Here is a 26782-nt window from a genome sequence, read left to right as displayed (position 1 = left end):
TTCACATCTTACTTAATACATATTATGGTCGCCTTTTTCATCAAAGACAATGTTACCATGTGATTGACAGCTCACTGGCTAATGAATATGAAGTGTCCCTCAGTTTCTCAGTCAGATCCATTCCTCCCTCAACACGTCTGATTTTTAAAATACCAAAAGAGTGATGATGATGGTGACCATCACAATGGCTACGCCCATCTTTTTTCATTCTATAGCTTCACCTTCAGCTGAAACACACTTACTAAAGGGAGTTTGCTCAGTCACAGTGAACACCTTAAACCATCACTCACTCACCCACCAAAAACAAAACAATGTTTAGTCTCCATAAAAATATCCAAAATAAAGTCCTAATGATCCTGGACAAGCCCCCATTTATGTTACACCCTGGCCTAGGGGAACCCAGAGCGCAACACAAAAGTGACTCCCCTGCTCCCAAGAAGAACCAGTGCCACAACAAGGTTCACAGTCCCAAACAGGATAGTTATTTATATTCTGCAGGTAGATCACTTCAGGTGGGCACAGCCCAAAACAACAAACAAAATATTCTAGAAAAGAAAACACAACTAACTTACCTACCATCATAGAAAAAAAACAAAAGAAAACACAGGCCTCCCTACCTGCCTCCCTAGCAAAACAGGAGAAAAGATACTAAAAGAAAAAGGCTTCCCACCCCTACAGCTACCATATAAATTATATTAGGACAAAGGTATTTACAATATCTACAATATATGCAAAGATCACTAGTCTGGCTCTTCCAGAAACTGACACAGAAGCACCACGCAATACAGAGTTTTGAAAAACACAGGCTTGTTAGGAACAGGAAGACGGCAGAGGGGTGGGGCCAGTCTTGACAGGTACCAATTTATAGCTGGCATTCTTTAGTCTCAACCAATGGTCAGCTAACACCTGGAGCTACATAAACAAAACACAGAAGAGAAAAAATTAACAGCACCACCTCCAGGTATGGAGGTGCGAACACAATAAACAAAATTAATTATGACCTGGGTCATAACAGTTGTCCTTTCACACCTGAATAAAGTTGTAAAAGCTGCCCTTTTATCAGCTCTTTCCTCATCTTCAACAGCTGTAGTATTCTCATTTTTAGAGGAGCTTGTATGGTATAGTGCTGTTGCTATACTTTTTTTTTTTTTTTTTGATTACTCTAAGTTGAGTATAAGATGTTGGTTTCAGCTGCTGTATCCAGCCAGGAAAACCATTTTCCTCAAAATGGTGTTCAGTATCTCAGGAATTTTGCATGAAAGCTAAATGTAGGGAGCTCAAGGCACTCAGTGGAGGCTTTTAGCATAAATAAATCAGAGGTTTTTTCCACCTCAGCATTTTGTGTTTGTGCCACTAAATCAGATTTTATGGGAAATCTACCGAGTGGCTTTGCAGCTCAACCTAGAAAGCAAGGACTGTTATTCCAGCTGGAATGATTTTTGCAAGGCACTATTTACGTTTTTGCCATTGATAATATTTGGACGTAGGGCCCAGTTGTTTTTCCAACCTGGCAGCCTAAAAACAAAAACAAACAAACATCCAAACCCCCCCCAAGTCGGACCGTGATGTGTGTCTCCGTCTGTCTGCCAGACCCAGTGAGCATCAGCCTGGCCCAGTCAGTGATGTCCATGGCCTCGTCCCACTCCAGCACTCCCACATCAGCACTGACACCATGTCCTCCATGTCAGGGTCCTACCTGGCCGGGGCCGAAGGCGAACCCGGGGGGGACGAGGGGGGAGATGTAGACTGCGAGGAGAACCAGGACGCCCCCATGGAGAACCGAAGACCGTCACAGCAGGACAGGGTGAGGATGGAGGAATGGAGGATGAAGTAGCTGCACAATCATGCAATTTTAAATAAATTTGTCATCTCATCATGAGATTGTTTCCCCTGGGTTGTTTTCTTTTTCACAGGATTTTGCTAAAGAGCCAAAGGAACAAAACTACTCAGTGGCTGTAGAGGAGCAGGACTCAGAGGTGACTAACACACTGATGCTCGCTGAGCAGGCTGTGATTACTGCTTATTTTATAAATTTAGCTACCTATTATAAAGTTTTACAGAGCTTTTTTTTTTTTTTTCCTGTTTTCATCAGGGAAATGATGTCACTGAAGAGGATTGCTCCTCTCCATCTAATGGGAAAGGTAACTATAGTAACCACCCGTCATCTTTCACCAATAACAAATCATCTCACTTTGCATTTGTTATCTCAGGCTATGAGAAAAAAGGAGATACTATCTTTTAATGCGGAGGACATATATAGCAAATCTGGTTGTATCATGGCTATGTGATACCAACCCTTTCAAAATAAAGGAGCCCTATGTATGTTAACAACTGTCCTCTAGATGGGGCAGTCCCTTTCAGAATGCTTGTAATTTTAGCCAAAAACACCACAGCATGCTGCATCTGTACGAGAGTGAATGACTTCTCATGCAGCGTGTCTGCAAAAGGAATCTGATCTTCTGCACAGTGATGGCTGAGCTCATGAGACCAAAACAACTGAAATAAATGACACACCAGAATTTTTTCACTAAGGACGCTTTGATTAAGCCTTATAAGCCCTAGATATAGTTACTAATTTTTGTAGTCAATATTTTACATTTACTGATTTTTGTGCAGTGATAATCTAAAATTTCTTACATCCATGTTTTGGTTAAGAAAAAGTCCGTGAAGGTGTCTCAGTAGATTTGTAGGATGCATAATTTCTAGATAGGCAGGTAGATCCCACAGTTAGATTAGTCAAAGAAAAGCAGACACATTAAGAAAAATATGAGCATTATTTACATCATCCAGCTGAAGCTTGTACTGTTTTAGGGTGACATAAATTTCATAGTTCTTGTGTCATAGAGCCAGTTTTGCCCCCTGTGCAAGGTAATACATTCTTTGAAATGTGTACCATACCGCATATTAAATATGGCTGGTCATTTGTTATAAATATTCCGATCAATCAGAGCATCCTTTGATTCTCAATAGGAAATGAGCCTCTAGAGTCATCCTTTGTTGATCAGATTCAGGTTTTGCTGCATACCAGGCTACTGACTTGTGTCTGCATGATTTTCACTTTTATATGAATGGTTGTGTACTTACTGTTGGTCTAAGTGTAAAATGCATGTATTTTTGCTCTTTAAGTCTTGCTGCCTGCATTATGAAACATGCTCCACCTGCACTGCTCCTGTGTGTGTGTGTCTGTGTGTGTGTGTGTGTGTGTGCGTGCGCGTGCGTACGTGCAAGAGAGAGAGTGAGAGAAAGCAAGTGCGAAATAGTGCTAAATAAAGTGTTGTGGTGTGCAGTGTGTGGGCATCCATTACCAGTAAGGCTTGAAGCAAACATAACAAGGCCACCTTTCATTAGACAACAGTTTGAATGTGAATATGTAAATTGTGTGTGTGTGTGTGTGTGTGTGTGTGTGTGTGTGTGTGTGTGTGTGTGTGTGTGTGTGTGTGGTGACACCTCGGGCCAGACTGAAACAATCTGAGTACCAGCGAGTTACTGAATGACCTTTCAGTTTTTAGGAGATGAGCGGACCTGTGCTGTCTGACAGACTGTGAATGAGCACACGCGCTGTAGGATGTATGTTTGCACGCACACGTGTGCATCTGCACCAGCGCTGCCAGACAGCTTCTGAATGTGCCCTGTTTATGTCTCTGTGCTGAGCTGCCAATCATTCACCCATCACTTCCTCCTTATTAGCACACATACACATACACACTGCACACTGCACACAAGCAGGCTTGCTGCAGGCATGAGGCACTTACACATATGAAACATCTCAGTATTTATTATCTGGCCATGCTGGAAAAGGCGGAAGAGTCATATTCCATACAATTCCTATTTATTTTTTCATTTCATTTGTCAGTGTACTTAATTAATAAGATTAAAAAAACACCAAAACCTCAAGTTTGTTTGCTACAGTCTGCATGTAAGAATTATTATTTTTTTTACTTATATAAACAAAGAAATTTATATAAGGAGCAGAAGAACATGTTGGGTAGTCAAAGCTAAAGAAATAAAAGCAATTTGAAAGATAAGATGTAATTAAACTATGAAGATGGTATGTGCTGTCATCATCACCACAGTAATGTACTCTACTGTAAATACATCTGGAAATCAAATATGATGCAGTTTATGAATGAGATAAAAAGATAGGCCTGAAGATATCATCAAATTAAACGCCCTACCATTTGAAACCATCGCGCTGATAAAAAAGTTCTTCATGTTAGTCGGCTGGGGATATAGAATTTGACCGCTCTGATGAGCTGTGACACGACAGAATGGCAACATTTTGACAGATGACAAATGTAAGTCATCTCACAGTGTTAGTACTAAGTTATCATTAGTTTGACACTCCTATAGGACCTTTTCTTATTAACAAATACACATTTTATTTTCAACATTTTCATTTCTACCATGCATGTGAATCTAAATAGGTTTTATCCACCAATAACAAATTATTATGCAAGTGAAAAAGCTTGTTTTTAGGCAAAATAGTCGGACCTCCCCTGCTGCATTGATAAATAAACAATCAGTTTTATTATGAGGCTGTGCAGCATTTTCTTGTTCTGTCTCATTAAATTTTGCATATGAAGCTTTTCAAGAGTCAGAACTCCTTTGCTTTATTAAAGTTTCTTCACTAGTCGCATTTTTTTCAGCTGGACATGCTCATGTTTGCTCCACTTTGTGAGAATCACGGGATTATAATTTTTATATTCAGCTGCATTAAGCTGAAGGCCAAATAAAGGAAAATACTGAACAGCTTCACAGGCTTCCTATAAACTTGATCTTAGAGACTCAAATTGATCAAATGTGCAAATATTTGATCAATTATTATTCTATTATTGCCATTCTAGCATGGCCATTTCTGACACCCTTCCCCCTTCCTCCCTCTCTCACCCCCTCGCCTGTCCCACCTTCTCCTCCTCCTCCTCCTCTTCCTCCTCCTGCCCCCGCTGTGCCTGGCTGCTCTTGTTTGACCTTTGCCCTCGCTTGCAGGTGGGCGGAGCAGGTGTCCAGAGTTGGCCAATAACAATCAGGGCGTCGCCCTCTGTGACACGCCCTCTTTGGGGTTGGATAATGAGCAGGCTCCCAACAGCCGTTTCGCCGGTGAGTGGCAACCTCCCGAACATGGACCAATGAGAGCTGAGGACTGACAGTGTAGGGAGGGGGGATGAGGAGAGATACATGAGGAGAGGAAAAGCGAGGAGAGATATCTGTCAGAGGACTTCTGGTGCATTAGCTTGCTCTGCTAACATGCCAATGTGAATTAAAGCTAGGAAGAAGCAGTTAGGTTTTTCAACATTATTTTTAGATGAACTTTTGTAGCGTTTTTGCCCAGCATGAAGATTCGGAGCCTTCCTTCTTCTCTTCATCCCTACCCTTTGGTGTTGTGGTGCTTCATTGCTTTTTTTTTTTTTTTTTTTCAGTAGCAGTTAGCCGTCCACTCTCTCCCTCCTCCCCCCTTTAGCTGAAGCCCCGGTGTGTTTGTGTGGGCGTGTCTGAGTGCATCTCACTGTGCGACTGATGAGTGATTTCTGCATGCTGTGCTTTCGTGCGAGTGTGTGAGAGAGAAACAATCTGGCCCTTCCCAAAAGTTGAAGTTCATGTTCAGTGTCTGCCAGCTCCGCGCCGCTTTGCCAAACATCTGCAACTCATTTTCACACCCTCCATCTTCCCTCCTGTCCTTCCCTGTCCCTCTCTGCTTCGCCACACAGGGTGGGTTACTGCGATGAGAGCTAAAGGTGTCAGTTTTGTTCTTGGCGACCAATGCTTGTAAATTGTGGCCAACCTTTGGAGTCCTGGTTCTTTTTTCGTACCATATCTTTATTCCACATTCATTGTACACTGTTTAAGCACAAATTCATCTATAAACCCCGTCTCTTTGTCATTTTTACAAAGTATAAACCTGCCAGAAACCCAAGATTAATGCACAGGTACACAGGTACCTTTAAAAAGTCATCAAAACAGTTGATATTATATTAAAATATTGTTAAATTGCTGAAATGTAAAACTATTGTTTCATTATTTATACAAATACAAATGCAACATATGGCAGAAGCTTCATATAAAATCCTTGCAGTAATTCTCTCAGCTTGTTTCTAAAATAAAACAATTCACTATTCACTTCACCAGTAAATAGACAGACTCCAGAGTGTTAGTTTAGCTCATCAGCAACCAAGTTTTATCATTTTGTGTTCAAACTTTCTTCACATCCTTTAGCTCTGCATCATTCTTGTAGCTTTCCCCCTCACCCCCCTTTAAACCCTGAGATTCCCTTCATTTCCTTGAATCCACTTGACCCCGTTTGCGTTTTATAGTGGATGTCGTGACATGTTTTCTATTCCTGTGTCGTAAAAGTGTTCTGTTATCTCTCTGTTTCTCTCCTTTTTACTCCCCGTCATTCTTCACATTCTCTGCTGTCTTTTCCTGGACATTTTTCCTTCCCACCTCTTTCTTCTTCTCTGTCTTTTTTCCTTCTTTCGCTTTCTTTCGGATGGACAGATGAGGAGTCGTGCCCAGTGCACATTGAGGACTAGGTATGGAGATGTGGTTAGATGGTCGATCAGACTCAAGGGTCTCAATTTTGGGGATTTGTAATCCTGTATTTATGCACTGTAACAATCACATTTCTTTTGTTGTTATTTTACTTGTTGATTTTTCATGCAGCATCACTTTCATCATCAAATCAAATCTTTGAAAGTGAGAAGCATTTTTTATGTGTTAGTTAAAAAGAAAATGGGAGTCTGAAGTTTTTTTGATTTTGTTTTTTTTCCATTTTCCAACAGTTCAGTAGATATGAGTCCATTCAGTTGTGTTTCTATCTGTTCACATTTCCACTGATTATGACGTACAGATATAAATTATTCTATCTTTGTGTGTGTAGCTTTTTTTTTTTTTAAATGAGGAATAGCACAAAATGTGTTACTGGGACCCACTGAGCAATGAATTTATTATCTTGGTCAAACTTCAATATAAAAACAGAATAAAATGTTCATCATTTAATTGTGTTTTAGATAAAATAACTTGAAAAGAAGGAAGAAAATATTATTCCATTGTAAGGTTATACCTCAGTTATCTCTGTTCTTTTTTGAAATAGGTCATCATTTTAATGGTTATTGCTTGTTATTACAATAAATGTCCTTATAACAAAAAAGAGGATGATAACTTTGCTCTTGGTCTGCAAATCCAGCAACACCTCTTTTTTTCTGAAAAGAGAACATTTTAAATATGTAAATACTAAAAAAAGGAATTAGAAAAATGCTCTCACTTTGTCTTTAATCATGAAATCCTTCAGAATATATCCCCGGTTGAGTTGCCAAGTCTGTTTTAATACTAAGATATCTAGAGTACTGGAGGCAAAAAACCCTCCTTATCTTGTACAGAACAAGAACTTCTAACTACAATGTAACCACATAAACTCATACGGTTTTAATAAAGAAGTCAACCACATGTAATACATGGCACTGTGCAAAAGTCACCCCCTCATTTCTTGATATTTTGCTTCCAAGGAGCCAGACTTTCATGTCGTTTTTAAAGTGGTCTTCAGGCTTTCTGAAGGTCTTTCAAATTTTTTTCTTTGGGCATTAGCTGTTTTCTTTTCACTCACTTTCAGTCCAGTCCTTGTACCACTCATTATTTGGGGCTGCATTTCAGCCAGTGGTGTTAGAGATCTTGTCAAAATTGATGGAATTGTGAATGTAGGAAAGTACCATCCACCATGCAGTACCACCTGGAAAGCATCAGATTAGCATTATCTTCATTTTTCAGAATGAAGATAGTGAATAGAATTGAAGAACACACAATGGAACGCAGCAGTCATGGATTGGCCTCCCCAGTGTCCAAATCTCAACATTGTTGAAGCAGTGTGGGATCATCTCAACAGAGAATGGAACAAAAGGCAACATCCAAAGAAGAGCTTTGAATGTCCCTCAAGAAGCCTGGAAAACTAAAATACTGTATTTCTGTATATGTTTGTACATTTCAATAAATCACTGCACCCATTTCCCATTTTTTTTCTTGCAAAATAAAAAGAAATGAGGGGTGGGTTGAGACTTTTGCACAGTACTGTGGGTTTATTGGTATCTGCATATAAAGTTTAACTGATAAATTACAGTTTGTCTGCGATATCTGGAAAAACTGGTTATAACCATCTTCATGTTCTCTGTCTTCTCTCATTCAGACCTATTGTACCTCGGGGGCTACAGGCCTGTTTTGGAGCCCCTCCCCCACCACAACTCCACCAGCAATATGAACCTGGAGGAGCAGGGGGCAGAGAGCAGGGACGGCCAGAGTCCTAAACATCCCCGCCGCGGACCACTCATTGTGTAACACATAAAAACACACCCCAATCTAAACTTACCCATCCAGTCAGCTCTTCTTAACCCTGCCATAGTGCTGCAACGCTGGATACTGTCCTCGCTGAACAGGGACTCACGTCCCCATCTGTCTCAACATTTCTTGGATTGATTCTTGAGTGGAATGAGGAGGAAAGAGGAATCACCTCTCCATTGTCTGTGCACTTTTATCTCGCAGGAGTTTCCTTGTTTTCTTGTCTGTGACCTAACTTGTTGTGGGAATGATTAGCCTACTGCTACGTTATTATTTATTGCCTGTAGGTTTAATGAGAGCTGTGTATTGTGACACTATCTTTAGAAAAATATATGCTGCTCCTCTTCTCTCTTTTTCCCCTTCTTCCTATTACCAGCTAAACAGTCAGGGGCTACTGTGATCGGCAATCGGATTTATTACTAGCGTACTTCTCCTTCTCTGTTGTAAACTGTATGCCTAACGAGTGGTCGGACACTTTGACGCTAAAAGTCGGCTGACACCGGACTACCTTACCTTACTGAACTAGAAAGTGCTGACCCCTCTCTTCTCATCAGGGAGCTCCTGTCTCGACTTCGCATGCAGCTTTTCCGAGTTTTCCTCTCATTTTCGCCTTGCTTTTGACACACCTGTGCTGAATGTCAATTCAGAAGTGGTCAGACTCATACGGCGGTCGATGAGCCAAGGTATGGTGGCCAAAATGAACAGAGATGGACTGGAGAAAAAAAAAAGATGCCACACAGAATGTAGGACGATAATCTCTTAGAAAGGGGGAATGTACGTGACATCTGAAATGTCACCTAACTGGAATCAAACACAAACTTTGACACACACATCATTGCCACCCTCTCCATCTGAAGCTCCATTTTAGCATGTCAGTATTATAGTATTGAAATCAACAAGTACCACCGAGCAATAAAGACACTGCATCTCCTTTTCCTGCACTAGGATGCCTGTTTGCGGTTCAAACAGTGGCAAAACTGTTTGCACTGCCCGGTCATATTCAGACCCTTCAGTGTGTTTGTTATTTTTTATTTCAGTGTTGCCATTGTAAAGGGATTTCTTGTGACACAGGCATCATACAGTGAAGACTTAGCCCACACTTTTTGTTCATCGTCATGCTTCCCAGTTTGTATCATCCCCTTGAGCCTGTTTCTTCCTGTTTGTGAAGCTTTTAGTCGTGAGATACACTTTAATGCATATCTCACCTGTTGTTTCTGTGTTTTAAGTTGTTGCAGAACACTGTGTTGTTTATTAGAATGTGGATGAAAATATGTGAAAAATTTGTAAAGGTTTACACACGTTATGAATAATTGAAAAGGGACGATATCAACATTTAATGCACTATTAGCTGATTCCTAGACGACACACTCGGCGGTGCATGAGGCGACAGTAGAGTAAGCATGTTAGTCTAGGTCAGCCCGCACCCTACTGTAGACTTGATGGATCACTGCACACGCATAAAGCAGTACCATATTCTTCTGTAGTGTTATATATCAGTTTCTGGCACCCTATTCCCTTGGCTGTTAAGGTCAGGACTACTGCACTACTATAACCAAGCTGCAAACAGTCACATGATCACAGTCCGAATGTGTTAATGAAGCTGTATTACGGCACCAGTCGCAGTATGATATCAAAGGGATGGGTCCCAAGTCTGCAAGACCCCACTTTTCTAGAGTGAAAATGTCAAAGAAGACTTTGAACAGACAATAAAGTTTTTGCAACTAAACTTACAAGAGTGATTTTCTGTTGAGTTAAAAGTGAAGGATTCATTAATCAGTGCTATGCTGTGTTTTGGTTTGTGTCCCTGAGCATGAAACGCTTCTCTGAGATGTTTCCCAATATGGTCACTGACACTGAAAATTGCCCCTCGCACTCATTTTACACTCATTTTTCAAACTTTGGTATGCTTTATTCTCCCAGAAGAGAATTCAGACTCAACAGTAAAAACTTCTCACAGCTAAAATTTGGCACAATTCCCACACAGCATAAAAATACATACATGCGAGTGGAATATATATATATATTTTAGTGCTATCGTACTTTCGACACGCCAGCAATCAGCAGTAGCTAAATGTAGTGCCCCTTGCAGTGAAGTGAAGAAGTCAATCCCCCAAAAAACAGAAAAAAAAGAATTTTATCTGTTTAGTTGTAGCTGCACAAATCAACAGATTTATGTAATTTTCAGCTCCTTTATTTCCATCGCTGCTGACGTAAAACAGATCTTGCACTGCTATTCTGATTGTGGTATGGTAGTAGTCCTCCATATTACTCCCATTAGCTTTAGTAGCCAATATGGGGAACTCCAGGGGCTGTTCATTTCATGCCTTTTCACCATGGTATGGCAATGGTAATGCCATTTAGTTGGAGATGGAGAAGATAATTACAGTCAAATGACCGTGTTTACTACCAAGGTGTGCAATTGTTTGCCAGGACATAAGAACTTGATATAAACTGAAATTAGGTCAGTTTTGTGTTTACGTTGCTTGCCACAGTCCCCACTTGACCAAAAAAGGACACAAAATGTAGCTTTAAACATGACCCAGGTCCTCTCATGGGAATGTTCTCGGTATCCATAGATACACTGGTTTCAATAGTTTCCATATCTGTGTACTTTGTAACTTTCTAGCAGATTGAACCAATCATCAATACAATAAAATGCTACAATATACACACACACTAATAAACTATTCTCTCTTGAGAAGGTAGAAGCAGTCAGTCATACTTCAGATATAACCCTTCCTGACCATATGCTGTACTATATGAGAGAGATGTAGATCTACGCAGTGTGATTATTTATAGGCTTCTGTTTTGAGGCCTAGAGTTCATCATTTTGCCCTTTGCTATCTTGGTGTTTTGAAAATGAATTGGACCATATTTAAAAGGGAGGGTCCAACTAAATAGTTAATGCTATCCTAGACAGCAATCTAGTAACGCACAAATTATTTACAATTTTAATAGTTGGGATAGAAGTTTTGGCAAGTAAAAAAGAGGCTTAAAATCATATTAACTGAAGAAAAATTATATGATTGGTTGACACTTCACTGCATCGTAACACTTCAAAGGCCAGCCCATCTTTGATTTGAAACAGGTTGCACAATTTACACAGTGACAAATGTCAAGTTTGGGTTCATAGTGCCAGCCTCCAAAAAAAAAAAAAAAAGCCAGTTGCTTTTTCGCCAGAAATCTGAACAAGCTGAACAATCTGAGAAAAAGTGGACACCGCATACTCATATGGCAGTGACTTCTCAGTCACAAGCTTGAACCATCCTTACTGCCCCTTGTCCACTCTGAATGGGACCATAATGTACAAAATAAACATCTTGTTGTATTAATAAAGATTAAAAACATGGGAGTGAGACCATCAGCTCATTAGGAAAGTGTTAACTGAGGCCACAGATCAAAAGAGAAGCAGTCTAATTTTCCTGTAGACTTCTATTGAGTTTTTACAGATGTGACCACATGATGTAAATTAGTTAAAGGCAGTCACTGGAAAAATGATTGCTAAAGTCCCAGTAACACTGGTCAGTGACCCCGTGGAACCACCTGCCTCTGAGGAAAAATGTGTACTCAACAACCTGCTGGCAACAACCTCCGTATGATTGCTTTGGTTGCTAGAATATTGCTGTGGTCACAGTTTGAATGGAACTGAAGGACTTGTCAACAAACGCTGACGAGCTATTCTCCGAGATGTAGTGAAACTGTGAAAAGTGCGAAACAAATTGGAGATGGAGACCGTTTCCCTTCAAAGTAAAAATTGCACCTTATGAAGCGTGTTGCACTTTTTCAAGTTGTACTGCTGTTCGGCTGGTAGTGAGTATTTGCAGACAAACGTGGAGATCTATAGGTAACCAAAGCAATCACAAGGTTTTTGGAGCAGCATCTTCCTTGCATCCAATTTCTCCCAACGAGAACCAGCAACCTCCTGCAACTGCTGCCAACCAGCCAGAGAATACACATTTCCTCAGCAACCAGTGGTTGAATCGCATCCAACTCTTGACCAACTCTTGATGTCACATGAGAAACCTCACTACAACCAGATAACTTTTTTTTTTTTTTTTTTAACAGGCAGAGCAGTGGCCTCCTGCTGGCCATTAGAGAGAACTCTGGTTTAAGTTGTGTAGAATCACTTTTGTACAAACCCTGCTGAAACTGGTTAAGAGGTCAAGGAAACCCTGGAGAGGTTTCCAGTCAGTCTGGACCATGCACACTCATGACCAGTTAAGATTCACCAGTTACCTTGCATGTATTTGGACTGTGAGAGGAAACCAGAGTAACCAGGCTTGCAGGCACAGGAGAACATCCAGTTTCCACACAGACATGTACAGCTAACTAACAGGTTAGCCAGGGTTTCTTGATCCCAGAAACTTTTTGTTATGAAGTGATGATGCAGTAGTTTGGTTGTAGAAATGAAACTAATAATAAACTGTGCTGCTGACAGAAAAAAATCTACAGTTGTTTCAGTAACGGCTCAGTAGTTGTACCTGTGTTATTAATCAAGCAAAAATTCAGACATTTGACTGAAGGTTTTGGACTAGTGATCAGAAGAAAATTTTTTTTGATTTTACAGACCAATAAATTAACCAATAATTCAGATAATCTAATGAACAGCAACTCCACTTCCTGAGAGTTCTCAGGAGAAACAAACTGGAGGAGAAGCTGTTGCTGACCTTCTACCGCTCCACCATAGAGAGTGTGTTGGCACACTCAGTCTCTGTGGTGTGCCAGCTGCTACACAGCAGATAAACACATGCTGCAAATGCCATCTCCCCTCTCTCGAGGACATTGCCAGCTTCTGATACCACTCCAGAGCAAAGAGGCTGATAAAGGACCGTTCTCATCCCGGCTACCACCTCATTAGATGGTTGCCTTCTGGAAGAAGGTACAGAAGCATAAAAACAGGACCAGCAGAATGAAAAACAGCTTCCCATTGGCCACCAGGTTACTCAACACCCAAAATCAACTTGCAGCAGTGAACACTGCTAATCTACCTGTAGTGCCCTCCATTATTATCATCTAGCTGTACTACATCCATCTACTCCACTACCTACCTATGCTACTGTTGACAGGATTATTACTTATTACCTATTTATTTATTGTTAGTATTTAAGTAAGAACATACTGTTTTTTTCTTCTTTTTTGTGTGTGTGGTGGTGGTGGGTTTCTGCTTGTTTGTTTGTGTTCTTTTTCATAATCTTTGACTTTAATAGTATGATAGTTTGTATGCACCAAGTTCAGCAGCGCTTCCAGTCTCATTGTGTGTCTGTGTCTACAATGCCAGTAAAGTTATCTTGTCTTGTCTTGTTTTGTCTTATCAATAGCAAAGATAACCTCCAGTGTGATTACAGCAAGCCCATTAAACTGTAAAAGAGTCACTTTCACTTTACTGTACAGAAAGACCGTTTTTTTCCTAAATAATAGATCAGGTTTGATGCTCAGCTGGCCACTGTGAGACTGGCAGGAGATGACAATGAGAACAAATGGGTTCAAATGGGAGCAGTGCTCATAATGTCATTACCACATTGTTTTGGTGATCAAGTTCCGCTTTAATTGAATTCTACCTTCTCATTTGAGGTTTGCAGCTTTGTGTGCGTTACAGTAAGTATCTGTTATGCAATTCAAAGACCTACAGCAGTGACTATGTGTTTGTCACCAGCAACCTGCAAATTCACATTATATCTGCCCCCAGGGATATAAAGCCCCTCCACCTGCCTTTATCTCAGTTTCATTATTCGTTATTCTTCTCCTAAACCAATTATCCTCAGTCTCACCTGCCCCAAGAAGCAAAGCAGTGTTTGATATATACTTTATGTTCCTCTCCTCTATCAGCCGATTGCAGCATCAGTCATGGGAGGCTTATTCTCATTTCAGGCAGCAAGCGAGGTCATTTATTGTGCCCAGCCCCCCCTCCTCAGATTGAATCAAAGGACAGCAGCTATAACAGCAGGGACACATACTCCTCTGGAAGTGGCTGAGACACACAGACACACTCACAGCTGCAGATATGATGCATTTAGCTTTTCTCATCCTGATCGTCTTAACAGGTAAGACTTTGTGTTGTTTGGAGTTATGTTTCTATATCATTAGTTGACTTTTTAGCAGCAGAGTGAAATGCTTCTCATCCAGTTTGCTGATTCTTTAACATTTTATTGTAATTGCTACTGTAACTCTTCTTATAGTTACTTCATATCATATTAGTATCTGACAGTACTGAAAAATGGTCAAATTAGAGTCCCTTTATTTTTCCTAATGGAAGGCAAAACTTGAGATTCAAGTAAGGGAAGGAAAAAAGTGAAACAGACGTCATTTAATGGGCTATAAACCCAGAAGCCTCCCCGTTGGTACTACATCTGAAATTTAAAAGTGTACATAGACAATCTATTATAACAAAACATGTATTTATTTTAAAATAAACTTAATTATAATAATAAAAGTACAAAAAGCTGCTTTTCTTGCAGGGCATTTAGATTCTATTAAGGTTAGGAGCTCAGGAGTTTACAGTAAATCTAGATTAAGAAAAAAATGAAACTTCTGCATGTATAACATGAAACCAGTATTGTGACACTACAAGCTAAATTAAATATTAAAAGCGCCGAAGAAAAAGAAACTGATAAAGCAGCAAACTAAGCAAAACTGTGTACTGTCAAATCTCATAAAAAAAAAAATCCAATTTTTTTGCCACAAGAGGTAAAAATGAACAGTAGAAAAATATTTTTAAAGTAAAATTTTAAGGAAAACCATTTATCTGACAACTGTTTTGCTGCAGATGTGGCTTCCTCTCAGAAAGTATGCAGTTACCAGGATGTTCTTGATTACCTGAACCTGACCACAGATAACAGTGTGTTTAAACTGACCCGGCCTGTGCTGGACTACACACACCCCACCATAGTGCAGCTGGACATCATCCTCTATGCCATTCTGGCTGTGGTAGGTGCTGCATTACGGCACAAGCTAAATGCTACAGTGAAAGTGACCAGTACTGAGATTATGAGTGTTTTTTACTTTCAGATTGAGAAAACACAAACTTTTATTCCCTTCGTCTGGGCAACCCTGGTGAGTTTATTTGTTTGTTTGTTTTTTAGATCCCATTAACTGCAACACAAAGCACAGCTAGTCTTCTTGGGGTCCATATTAAGAATACACAACAACACATTTTAAAACAACATTACACTAAAATCAGTAAACAGCATCTTCTTCCTTTTTTGAGAATTTCTTGAAACAGCAAAGCCATCTTGGAGACATATAATCAATATAATCAGACTGAGAAAAAAAAGAAAAAGATAGTAATGATAGTATAAGAGTAGACATTAGTACTAGTAATTTAATTGTAAAAACCGCCTAAATGAAAATCTCATCTCTAAATAGGTTTAGCACCACTGCATGAGGCAGAACATTCCTACTGGCAAATACATGCATTTAGTTTCGGCAATATTCACTACCATTTTATTAATTTTGGCCCATTTTGTGATATTAAGTAACTCAACCTATAAGTTCTTTCGTATCTCCTCTATTTTTGGTGAGACAGAAAATAAAGTTGAATCATCAGTGTAGATGACCATCAGGCCCATTAACAGCATAGGGAAAGTCAAAACTGAAATAAAAGTGGACCTTAACAACTCCTCTGTGGAACGCCACAAGATATAGAAAAAACACTTGCTGTGATTTCAGTTGCTTTTTTTTTGCTTATTCAAATGTTAAATATTTTCTTACATAATTAGACAACTCTTCACATCTTTATATGGTTTGTTATTTGTCTCTTGTTAGTATCTTTGCTAAAGCACTGGAGAATAACATTTATGCAAGTTTTGACAAATATTTTAACCCTAACATCATCTTTTCCTAAACCTAACCATGTGCCCAAACCTTATGAAAAAACATAAAATATGCAAACCATGATCTCCTGAAATGTGATCATTAACTGCCAGAGGCCACTGCGTTAGAGACCTGCATAAAGGGATACCTTGTACATAACAGTGGGATGTAGACAGAATGGCAATATTTTCTCACTGGGATGAGAACACATTGCTTTTATTTATATCTCTGTCTTTAACGTTTCTGATAATCTAACCATACTACAGATTTGGAATAATGAACGCATCTCATGGGACCCTGCTCATTTTTGTGGAATTACCCACATTACAATTCCTCGAGAAATCCTCTGGAAACCAGATCTCTTCATTTATGAGATGTGAGTCTGCAGCACACACAACCATTAAGCATTGTTTATCACAAAATCAAACACAGACAGGTTTTAAAGGAGACACTTTTTAAAATAAATAAATAAATAAAACTCAGGTGAAACCAGAGGGAATCAGCTAGCCTGGCTCTGTCCATCTTTAACAAAAGTCCCCTAAAGCTAATTTAATGACTTTATATTTTATTTGCTTAAGCTAGATAAAAACAGAAGTATAGAAAATACTGGCACTGGTTTTGCAAAACATTACATGACAAACTCTTTCCTGGCCTGGAGCAACAACATCTGAGAGAAGTGTATTGTGAATAAAATAGGATTTAAATTACCAAAGAAAGAAAACAAAGAAAGAAAACTGTAATGATAGACGTCGCAATACCAAGTGATGGCAAGACCAGGAAGAAGAAACACGAGAAGCTCGATAAATAGGGCTCAGAAGAGCTAGAAAGGATGTGGATGGTGAAGGTAACAGTGGTCAATTAAATGTGGATTATTAAACATTAGGTCTCTCTCTTCCAAGTCCCTATTAGTAAATGAGTTAATAATTGATCAACATATTGATTTATTCTGCCTTACAGAAACCTGGTTACAGCAGGATGAATATGTTAGTTTAAATGAATCAACACCCCCGAGTCACAGTAACTGTCAGAATGCTTGAAGCACAGGTCGAGGAGGAGGAGTAGCTGCAATCTTCAATTCCAGCTCATTAATTAATCACAGACCCAGACAAAGTTTTTTCTTTTGAAAGCCTGACTCTTGTCTTGTCCATCCTATTGGAAACTCAAACCTGTTTTATTTGTTATTATCTATCGTCCCACCTGTCCTTACTCAGAGTTTCTGTCTGACTTCTCAGCTTTTTAATCTGATTTAGTGCTCAGTTCAGATAAAATAATTATAGTGGTGATTTTAAACATCCATTAGATGCTGAGAAATGACAGCCTCAACACATTTAATCTATTGTTAATTCAATTGGCTTCTTCTCTCAAAATGTAAAGGAGCCCCCCACCACTTTAATCATACTCTGGATCTTGTCCTGACATATGGCATAGAAACTGAAGACTTAACAGTATTCCCTGATCATTTCTTAGTAACATTTACATTTACTTTAATGGATTACACAGCAGTGGGGAATAAGTTTAATTACAGTAGAAGTCTTTCTGAAAGTGCTGTAACTAAGTTTAGGATCTAATTCCTTCATTATTTGCTCTTCAGTGCCATGTACCAACACAGTGCAGAGCAGCTACCTAAACTCTGCTCCATGTGAGGTCGATTAGCTCAACAATATTTTACATCCTCACTGCACTGTAAACCGGAAAAGTTGAATCTACTTAAAAAAACCAAGGTAACTCGTTGCTTAAATTTTTTTTAAGTAATGAAACAGTTCATTTAACTCAGCCTGTTCAGTAAGCACTACTCCATTTCCAGTTGAACTAATTGTATGTTCTAATTGACCAAACATTTATAGTTCATGAAAAAATAAAAATCTTTTGATCAATCAATTCCCCCTATCCTTTTCATGGTTGTGTGCGGGTGGTGGGAGCTGGAGCCTATCCCAGCTGACAAGGCAGTAAATGCAGGGTACACCCCGTACAGGTCACCAGCCTTTTGCGGGGCTGACACAGACAACCATTCACACCTGTGGGCAATTTAGAGACCAATTAACCTAACCCAGTAACTGCATGTCTTCAGATTGTGGGCGGAAACCCATACAGACACAGGGAGAACATAAAACTCCACATAGCAAGAGTCCCGGCTAAGGTGGAATTGAACCCACTATCAACTACCAACACGCCACCATGCTGCCCAGTAACACATATTTTTACAGTTTGAACTGTGTCTGTTTAAATTTGGTAAATACATGATAAACTCAGCGCTGCTTAATGCTGGTACATTAACATTTACAAATAACATTTGTCCATGGAAAATAGCTGTCTTAGCTAATTATAGGCCAATCTCCAACCTTCCTTTTCTCTCAAAGATTCTTGAAAGAGTAGTTTAAACAGCTAACTGATCATCTGCAGAGGAACGGTTTATTTGAAGAGTTTCAGTCAGGTTTCAGAATTCATCACAGTACAAAAGCATTAGTGAAGGTTACAAATGATCTTCTTAGAGCCTCTGACAGTGGACTCATCTGTTTCTTGTCCTGTTGACCTCAGTGCAGCTTTTGATATGTTGACCATAACATTTTATTACAGAGATTAGAGCACACTATAGTATTAAAGGTGCTGCAGTGCAGTGGTTTGAATCATATTTATCTAATAACTCCAATTTTTCATTTAAACGGAGTTTCTTCAGACACTAAGGTGCCGTTTACACGAAGCCGTTTTCACTGGAAACGTGTCGTTTTGATGCTTTCAGCCTTTCGTTTACACGATGGCGTTTCAGAAACGATCCGTTTACACGAGGACATGTGAAACGATGAAAACGATGTAGTTCCCATGCCAGGCCACAAGTTGGCGTTGGTTTTCTCTTTGCAAAGTTTGTTTACGCAAGACGCGCATGCGTGGAGTGACAGTAGGTAGTGCGGCAAATTGTTCATTACTTACAAAACGGCCAATGTGAGAGGTTTTGTGGACCGATGATGAGGTTGGATCGCTGCTGCACACAACGCTGAATTACAAAACGGTAAAAACACAGAAAAGCATAAGAAGCACTCGTGAATCCGCGAGTACTGTTTATCAGTTTGCGCGTGCGCGAAAAACTGGCCGTCGCAACCATAGTGCGCATGTGCGAGTCGAGCGTTTTCAAATCACCCCGGTTTCAAGTGTTTACACGAAAACGCAAGCCGGTGCGTTTCTGAAACGCTCCACTCTGGACCCCGTTTCTGAAACACATCGTTTTCACTCTGTTGTCGTGTAAACAGAAGGGCGAAACGCATCAAAACGACACGTTGTCGTGTAAACGCAAGGCCGAAACGCATCAAAACGACACCGTTTCAAAATGAAAACGGTCTCGTGTAAACGGCACCTAGGTAATTATGGAGTTCTACAGGGTTCTGTGCTAGGAACAATTCTATTTACATTATACATGCTTCCCTTAGGCAGTATTATTAGAAAGCACTGCATCAATTTTCATTGTTATGCAGATGATACTCCGTTTACTATCAATGAAGCCAGATGACGCACATCAATTAGGTCAAATGCAGGAATGGATGACCTCTAATTTCCTGCTTCTAAATTCAGATAAAACTGAAATTCTTGTACTCGGCCCCACAAATCTCATAAAAATGGTGTCAAACCACGATACTTACTCTGGATGGCATTACTTTGCCTCCAGTAACACTGTGAGGAATCTTGTAGTCATTTTGACCAGGATATGTCCTTCAATGCACATATTAAACAAATATGTAAGACCACTTTTTTGCATTTGCGCAATATTTCTAAAATTAGAAACATCCTTTCTCAGACTGATGCTGAAAAGCTAATTCATGCATTTATTATTTCTAGGCTGGACTATTGTAATTCATTGTTATCAGGCTGTCCTAAAAGCTCCCTGAAAAGTCTTCAGCTGATCCAAAATGCTGCCGCTAGAGTACTGACAGGGACTAGAAACAGAGAGCATATTTCTCCCATATTGGCTTCTCTTCATTGGCTCCCTGTTAAATCTAGAATAGAATTAAAATCCTTCTCCTCATATACAAGGTCTTGAATAATCAGGCCCCATCTTACCTCAAAGACCTTACAGTCCCATATCACCCAAATAGAGCACTTCACTCTCAGACTGCTGGCTTACTTGTGGTTCCTCGGATACTTAGGAGTAGAATGGGAGGCAGAGCCTTCAGCTTTCAAGCCCCTCTTCTGTGGAACCAGCTCCTAGCTTGGATTCGGGGGACAGGCACCCTCTCTATTTTTAAGATTAGGCGTTAAAACTTTCCTTTATGATCAAGCTTATAGTTAGGGCTGGATCAGGTGACCTTGAACTACCCCTTAGTTATGCTAATATAGGCCTAGGCTGCTTCCCATAATTGACTGTTTCTTTTCATTCACCTTATTTACTGTGTTTATACTTTACTCTGTATTTAATCATTAATTATTATTAATTTCTGTTTCTCTTCTACAGCATGTCTTTTGTCCTGTCTCTCTCCCCTCAGCCCCAACTAGTCACGGCAGATGACTGCCCCTCCCTGAGCTGGTTCTGCTGGAGGTTTCTTCCTGTTAAAAGGGAGTTTTTCTTCCCACTGTCGACAAGTGCTTGCTCATAGGGGGTCGTTTTGACTGTTGGGTTTTCTCTGTATTATTGTAGGGTCTTACCCGCAATACAAAGTGCCTTGAGGCAACTGTGTGTTGTGATTTTGTGCTATATAAATAAAATTGAATTGAATTGGTAATCAGAACACTCAGGGCAGTGACCCCCAAACTGGGGGAGTGGCTCCAGCAGATTCCTTGAACTACACCTGAGATCTCTGTCCAGAAGAGCACAGTCCTGGGAAAAGCTAAGATACAGTGCAGGGACCCTCAACCTCCCAGGCTTCTGGTAGAGGACCTGAACTTGGAAGGCAAAAGACAGGCCCGTAGGGGGCGAGCTAGAATTTTATATATATATATATATAAATAATATATATATATATATATATATATATATATATATATATATATATATAATATATATATATATACCGTATTTTTTGGACTATAAGTCGCCTCTGGAGTATAAGTCGCACCAGCCAAAAAATGCATAATAAAGAAGAAAAAAACATATATAAGTCGCACTGGACTATAAGTCGCATTTTTTTGGGGGGGGGGGGGGGGGGGGGGGGGGGGGGGGGGGTATTTGATAGAATCCCGAGACCCAGAGCAGAAATTCCATCTTGAAAGGCAATTTAAAATAATAATGATTAAAGAACAGGGCGAACACGGTTACGCCTACGTTATGCTAACGTAACACATTCAGCTACATGACGCACAACGAACAGAGTACGTGTTTGGTATGTAACGTAACATTAACAGTTATTCAGATAACCATAGCATAAAGAACATACTAACAAGTTAACCAAACCATCAATCCATTTAATTCTTCATCCTCGGTGTCACTTCTAAACAACTCCGCACACTCCGTCGGTAGATGAAGCGCCGCTTCCTCTTCTGTATTGCTTTCGTCAGACTCATCGTCAGCTGCAGTTCCAATTATTCCGGCCTTTCTGAATCCCAAACAGGATGTTTTCGGTGTCACTAAAGCCCATGTTTTCTTGATCATCCAATGACTTCCAGGAAAGTTGGGTGGCGCATTCTCCCAGTTTGCCGTTAAGCTGTGCTCTCCATCCATCATCCACTGCGCCCTCAGGTTACGCAAGACTGCCTTAAAGCTCCAGTTCACGGAGATGTCAAGTGGCTGGAGTATTTTGGTTCATGTGTTATAAATTTCACATATAAGTCGCTCCGGAATATAGGTCGTACCCCCAGCCAAACTATGAAAAAAAGTGCGACTTATAGTCCGGAAAATACGGTATATATATATATATATATACACACACACACTTCTCAAAAAAATAAAGGGAACACTCAAATAGCACATTCTAGATCAGAATGAATGAAATATCTCATTGAATACTTTGTTCTGTACAAAGTTGAATGTGCTGACAAAAAAAATCATCAACGGAAATCAAATTTATTAACCAATGGAAGCCTAGATTTGGAGTCACACAAACTTAAAGTGGAAAACACACTACAGGCTGATCCAACTTTGATGTAATGTCCTTAAAACAATCAAAATGAGGCTCAGTATTGTGTGTGGCAAAGAAATGCCACACCACACCATTGCTGACCCACTGCCAAACGGTCATGCTGAAGGATGTTGGAGGCAGCAGATCGCTCTCCATGGCGTCTCCAGACTCTGTCACATCTGTCACATGTGCTCGGTGTGAACCTGCTTTCATCTGTGAAGAGCACAGGGCGTCAGTGGCGAATTTGCCAATCCTGGTGTACTCTGGCAAATGCCAAGCGTCCTGCACGGTGTTGAGCTGTGAGCACAACCCCCATCTGTGGACGTCGGGCCCTCGTACATCCTCATGGAGTCGGTTTCTAACCGGCTGTGCAGACACATGCACATTTGTGGCCTGCTGGAGGTCATTTTGCAGGCCTCCTCCACGTCTCCTGGTGTACTGGCCTGTCTCCTGGTAGCACCTCCAGCCTCTGGACACTATGCTGACAGACACAGCAAACCTTCTTGCCACAGCTCACATTGATGTGCCATCCTGGATGAACTGCACTATCTGATGCCACTTGTGTGGGTTGTAGAGTCCGTCTCATGCTACATGAGTGTGAAAGCACACCAACATTCAAAAGTGACCAAAAAATCAGCCAGAAAGCATAGGTACTGAGAAGTGGTCTGTGGTCCCCACCTGCAGAACCACTCCTTATTGAGTGTGTCTTGCTAATTGCCAATAATTTCCATCTGTTGCCTATTCCATTTGCACAACAGCATGTGAAATTGATTGTCAATCAGTGTTTCTTCCAAAGTGGACCGTTTGATTTCACAGAAGTTTGATTTACTTGGAGTTATATTGTGTTATTTAAGTGTTCCCTTATTTTTTTGAGCAGTGTAGAAGTCATTAGCAGGACTCTGGAGACTTGACTGCATACTGGGGATTTGATTCAGCCATTTGATTCAGGTGTGTTGACACATCTAAAACCTGCATTACACCGGACCTTGAGGCCTAGATTTGAAGATCCCTGATATATATGTACAGTGTATCACAAAAGTGAGTACACCCTCACATTTCTGCAGATATTTAAGTATATCTTTTCATGGGACAACACTCACAAAATGACACTTTGACCCAAGGAAAGTAGTCTGTGTGCAGCCTATATAACAGTGTAAATTTATTTTTCCCTCAAAATAACTCAATATACAGCCATTAATGTCTAAACCAGCAGCAACAAAAGTGAGTACACCCCTAAGAGACTACACCCGTAAATGTCCAAATTGAGCACTGCTTGTCATTTCCCCTCCATGTCATGTGACTCGTTAGTGTTACTAGGTCTCAGGTGTGCATAGGGAGCAGGTGTGTTCAATTTTGTAGTACAGCTCTCACACTCTCTCATACTGGTCACTGAAAGTTCCAACATGGCACCTCATGGCAAAGAACTCTCTAAGGATCTTAAAGGACAAATTGTTGCGCTACATGAAGATGGCCAAGGGTACAAGTAGATTGCCAGCACCCTGGAACTGAGCTGCAGCACAGTGGCCAAGATCATCCAGCGTTTTAAAAGAGCAGGGTCCACTCAGAACAGACCTCGCGTTGGTCCATCCAAAGAAGCATCCAAATGCTGTCTCTGAAAGATAGACACAGGAGTGCTGTCAGCATTCCTGCAGAGATTGAAGAGGTGGGGGGTCAGCCTGTCAGTGCTCAGACCATACGCCGCCACACTACATCAAATTGGTCTGCATGACTGTCACCCCTGAAGGAAGCCTCTTCTGACGTCTGTACACAAGAAAGCCCGCAAACAGTTTGCTGAAGACATGTCAACAAAGGACATGGATTCCTGGAACCATGTCCTATGGTCTGATGAGACCAAGATTAATTTGTTTGGTTCAGATGGTCTCAAGCATGTGTGGTGGCAATCAGGTGAGGAGTACAAAGATAAGTGTGTCATGCCTACAGTCAAGCATGGTGGTGGGAATGCCATGGTCTGGGGCTGCATGAGTGCAGCAGGTGTTGGGGAGTTACATTTCATTGAGAGACACATGAACTCCAATATGTACTGTGAAATAATGAAGCAGAGCATGATCCCCTCCCTCTGGAAACTGGGTCGCAGGGCAGTGTTCCAGCATGATAATGACCCCAAACACACCTCTAAGACAACCACTGCTTTATTGAAGAGGCTGAGGGTAAAGGTGCTGGACTGGCCAAGCATGTCTCCAGACCTAAACCCAATAGAACATCTTTGGGGCATCCTCAAGCAGAAGGTGGAGGATCGCAAAGTCTCGAATATCCGCCAGCTCCGTGATGTCCTCATGGAGGAGCGGAAAAGCATTCCAGTGGCAACCTGTGAAGCTCTGGTAAACTTCATGTCCAGGAGAGCTAAGGCAGTTCTGGAAAATAATGGTGGCCACACAAAATATTGACACTTCAGGACCTTTCACTAAGGGTGTACTCACTTTTGCTGCCACTGGTTTAGACATTAATGGCTGTCAATTGTGTTATTTTGAGGGAAGAATAAATTTACACTGTTATATAAGCTGCACACAGACTACCGTATTTTTCGGACTATAAGCCGCCTACTTTTTCCCACGTTTTGAAACCATGCGGCTTATAGCCCGGTGCGGCGTTTCTGTGGATTTTTCTTTAACCACCAGGGGGCTCTTTAGCAGGATATGAATCATGGGACGTCAAAGTTGGAAATCAAAGAAAGAAAGCGCCAACAAGTGCTAGCAGCAGGCACAAAAGAGAATTTTTTTCAAACTCCCTCATCATGGAAACCCACAAAAAGAACTTCCTATGATGCCGCTTTTAAGTTGAGGGCTATCGACCTGGCACTACAGGAGGGAAATAGAGCCGCTGCACGTAAGCTCGGCGTGGAACGAATCAATGGTGAATTGACTTGTTATAACTCAAATTTGGGGTTGTCTGTCCCCCTCTGCTGAGTGCCGAGTAATTGTGGAAAACCGAGAGCAGCGGAGATACCACGCGGCTTATAGCCCGGTGCGGCTTATATATGTACGTTTCCAGTTTTTTTCCAAAAAATTTGTAGGTGCGGCTTATAGTATGGTGCGCTCTATAGTCCGGAAAATACGGTACTTTTCTTTGTGTCAAAGTGTCACTTTTGTCAGTGTTGTCCTATGAAAAGATATACTTAACTATGCAGAAATGTGAGGGGTGTACTCACTTTTGTGATACACTGTATGTATGTATGTATATATATATATATATATATATAAACTCTGTATTATATTTAATGTATTCTCCATCAGAGATCATATTAAAAAAACATAGATTAAGAGCACTAATTTGCTTGAAGAAACTAAATATAAAACAGGTAAGCATACAAAGAAACTGGAAAACAGCGGGAATAATTTAAGATAACTCTATTGCTAAAAATTAAATTGAATGTAAGGCAAACATAAAATTGCACTTTATAGTTGCTCAGCATCAAATGCAATTGCTTCATTTTTGCTGGCGCCATCCTGTGTTTGTTTAGAAGGTCAGCTCCTTCATTATGTGCTCACTTTTATTAAAGTACACACAGAAGCTTTCATACTACTTTTAAACAAACACATTATCCCGCTGCTGTGACAGCAGAGCTCCAGAATTCATGTCATAATCAGTGTGAAATATCATGTGAGGTACTCTACAAATGCAGCATAAGAGAAAAATTATGTGTGTTTGTATCTCAGGATACAGACGGACGACTCCCCTCAAAATGCATACATATACGTATCATACGACGGGATCATTACTTCTGAAGAGGACCTTAAGATTGTCAGCACCTGTAAGATGGATGTCCACAAGTTCCCCTTCGACACACAAAAATGTAACATCACCATCGGCTCTGCGATTCACTGTGGTGAGGGAGGATGTGTGTTTTGGTGCTTTTTGTCAGTTTATCATGCTTTCACAGTGGCTTCGTGCTCTGAATTGTTCTCTCTGTTCTCACCATAGTAAATGAAATGAGGCTTTTGCCTTTCTCCAACTCATCTCGGGCGACACAGTTTTCCCGTGAGGTGATGAAGACGCAGGGAGAGTGGGAGTTCCTCCAGCTATCCATCTCCAAAGTCAATTTCACCATCGAAAATAGACAGTGGGAAAATCTCATATATACTGTATGTAACACAAAGAGAGATAAACACGGGTGGCAAATTAAAGAGATGTCATGTGAGGTATACATATCTACAACCCCAATTCCAAAATAGTTGGGATGTTGTGATATTTTATTCTCAATAGAACTGCGTGTCAGCTGTGTGGCAGGCAGAGTTGGACCCAAATGCAAGATTCAGGAGACAGAACTCATATGTTGAATTCTCTTCCAAAACACACAATACAAAAAATAAGGCAAGATTGGAGCCAAATTTAAAAATAAACAACTCAGAGACAAAAGGGGAGACAAAAGAAGAGGAAGCACACATCATGAGGGGAGCCACAGAGAAGGACACAGCAAATAACAGAAAAACTGAGGCCATAAATACACACAGCAGGTAATTAGGGAGCCTGGAGACAGCAAGGGAGAACAGGTGAACTAAATCTAACTATGAGACAAGGGAAGCAAAACTAACTACAAAGCACATGATACAAAGGACTGCCAAAGTAAGACAGGAAGTAGACGTGGAAACAGAAACAGA

At 40.5% G+C, this 26782-nt stretch overlaps 2 protein-coding genes across 3 annotated transcripts; both read left to right on the top strand.

Annotated features, from left to right (window-relative positions):
- Nucleotides 1–1651: 1651 nt before the first annotated feature.
- On the top strand, nt 1652–9418 carry LOC115775546 (E3 ubiquitin ligase Rnf157-like). Of its 2 annotated transcripts, XM_030723055.1 has the most exons (6): nt 1652–1804; nt 1914–1976; nt 2093–2141; nt 4987–5097; nt 6493–6527; nt 8171–8305. In XM_030723055.1, the coding sequence occupies exons 1-5, from the start codon at nt 1673–1675 to the stop codon at nt 6525–6527; spliced, it is 390 nt and encodes a 129-aa protein (XP_030578915.1). In that variant the 5' UTR covers nt 1652–1672; the 3' UTR covers nt 8171–8305. The 2 variants fall into 2 exon arrangements, with proteins under 2 accessions (XP_030578915.1, XP_030578913.1); XM_030723053.1 differs by lacking the exon at nt 6493–6527 and having other exon boundaries at nt 8171–9418.
- A 4902-nt stretch (nt 9419–14320) lies between these two features.
- On the top strand, nt 14321–26266 carry LOC115775545 (5-hydroxytryptamine receptor 3A-like; the record flags this gene model as incomplete). The annotated part of the gene is made up of 6 exons (XM_030723052.1): nt 14321–14360; nt 15083–15243; nt 15325–15369; nt 16395–16504; nt 25841–26010; nt 26106–26266. Coding segments are annotated over exons 1-6 (687 nt in total), but the record flags the coding sequence as incomplete, so codon positions are not given.
- Nucleotides 26267–26782: the final 516 nt, after the last annotated feature.

This window comes from Archocentrus centrarchus, unplaced genomic scaffold, assembly GCF_007364275.1.
Source record: "Archocentrus centrarchus isolate MPI-CPG fArcCen1 unplaced genomic scaffold, fArcCen1 scaffold_181_ctg1, whole genome shotgun sequence".
NCBI classification, from domain to species: domain Eukaryota; kingdom Metazoa; phylum Chordata; class Actinopteri; order Cichliformes; family Cichlidae; genus Archocentrus; species Archocentrus centrarchus.
This window is presented reverse-complemented; position numbering and strand designations above follow the sequence as displayed.

What these genes read in the sequence shown, in the direction of transcription:
- LOC115775546 (XM_030723053.1), top strand. Translation starts at nt 1,673, where the DNA reads ATGTCCTCCATGTCAGGGTCCTACCTGGCCGGGGCCGAAGGCGAACCC. An exon ending in CTCTCCATCTAATGGGAAAG is followed by an intron (nt 2,142 to 4,986) that starts GTAACTATAGTA and finishes CCTCGCTTGCAG; the next exon opens with GTGGGCGGAGCAGGTGTCCA. An exon ending in TCCCAACAGCCGTTTCGCCG is followed by an intron (nt 5,098 to 8,170) that starts GTGAGTGGCAAC and finishes TCTCTCATTCAG; the next exon opens with ACCTATTGTACCTCGGGGGC.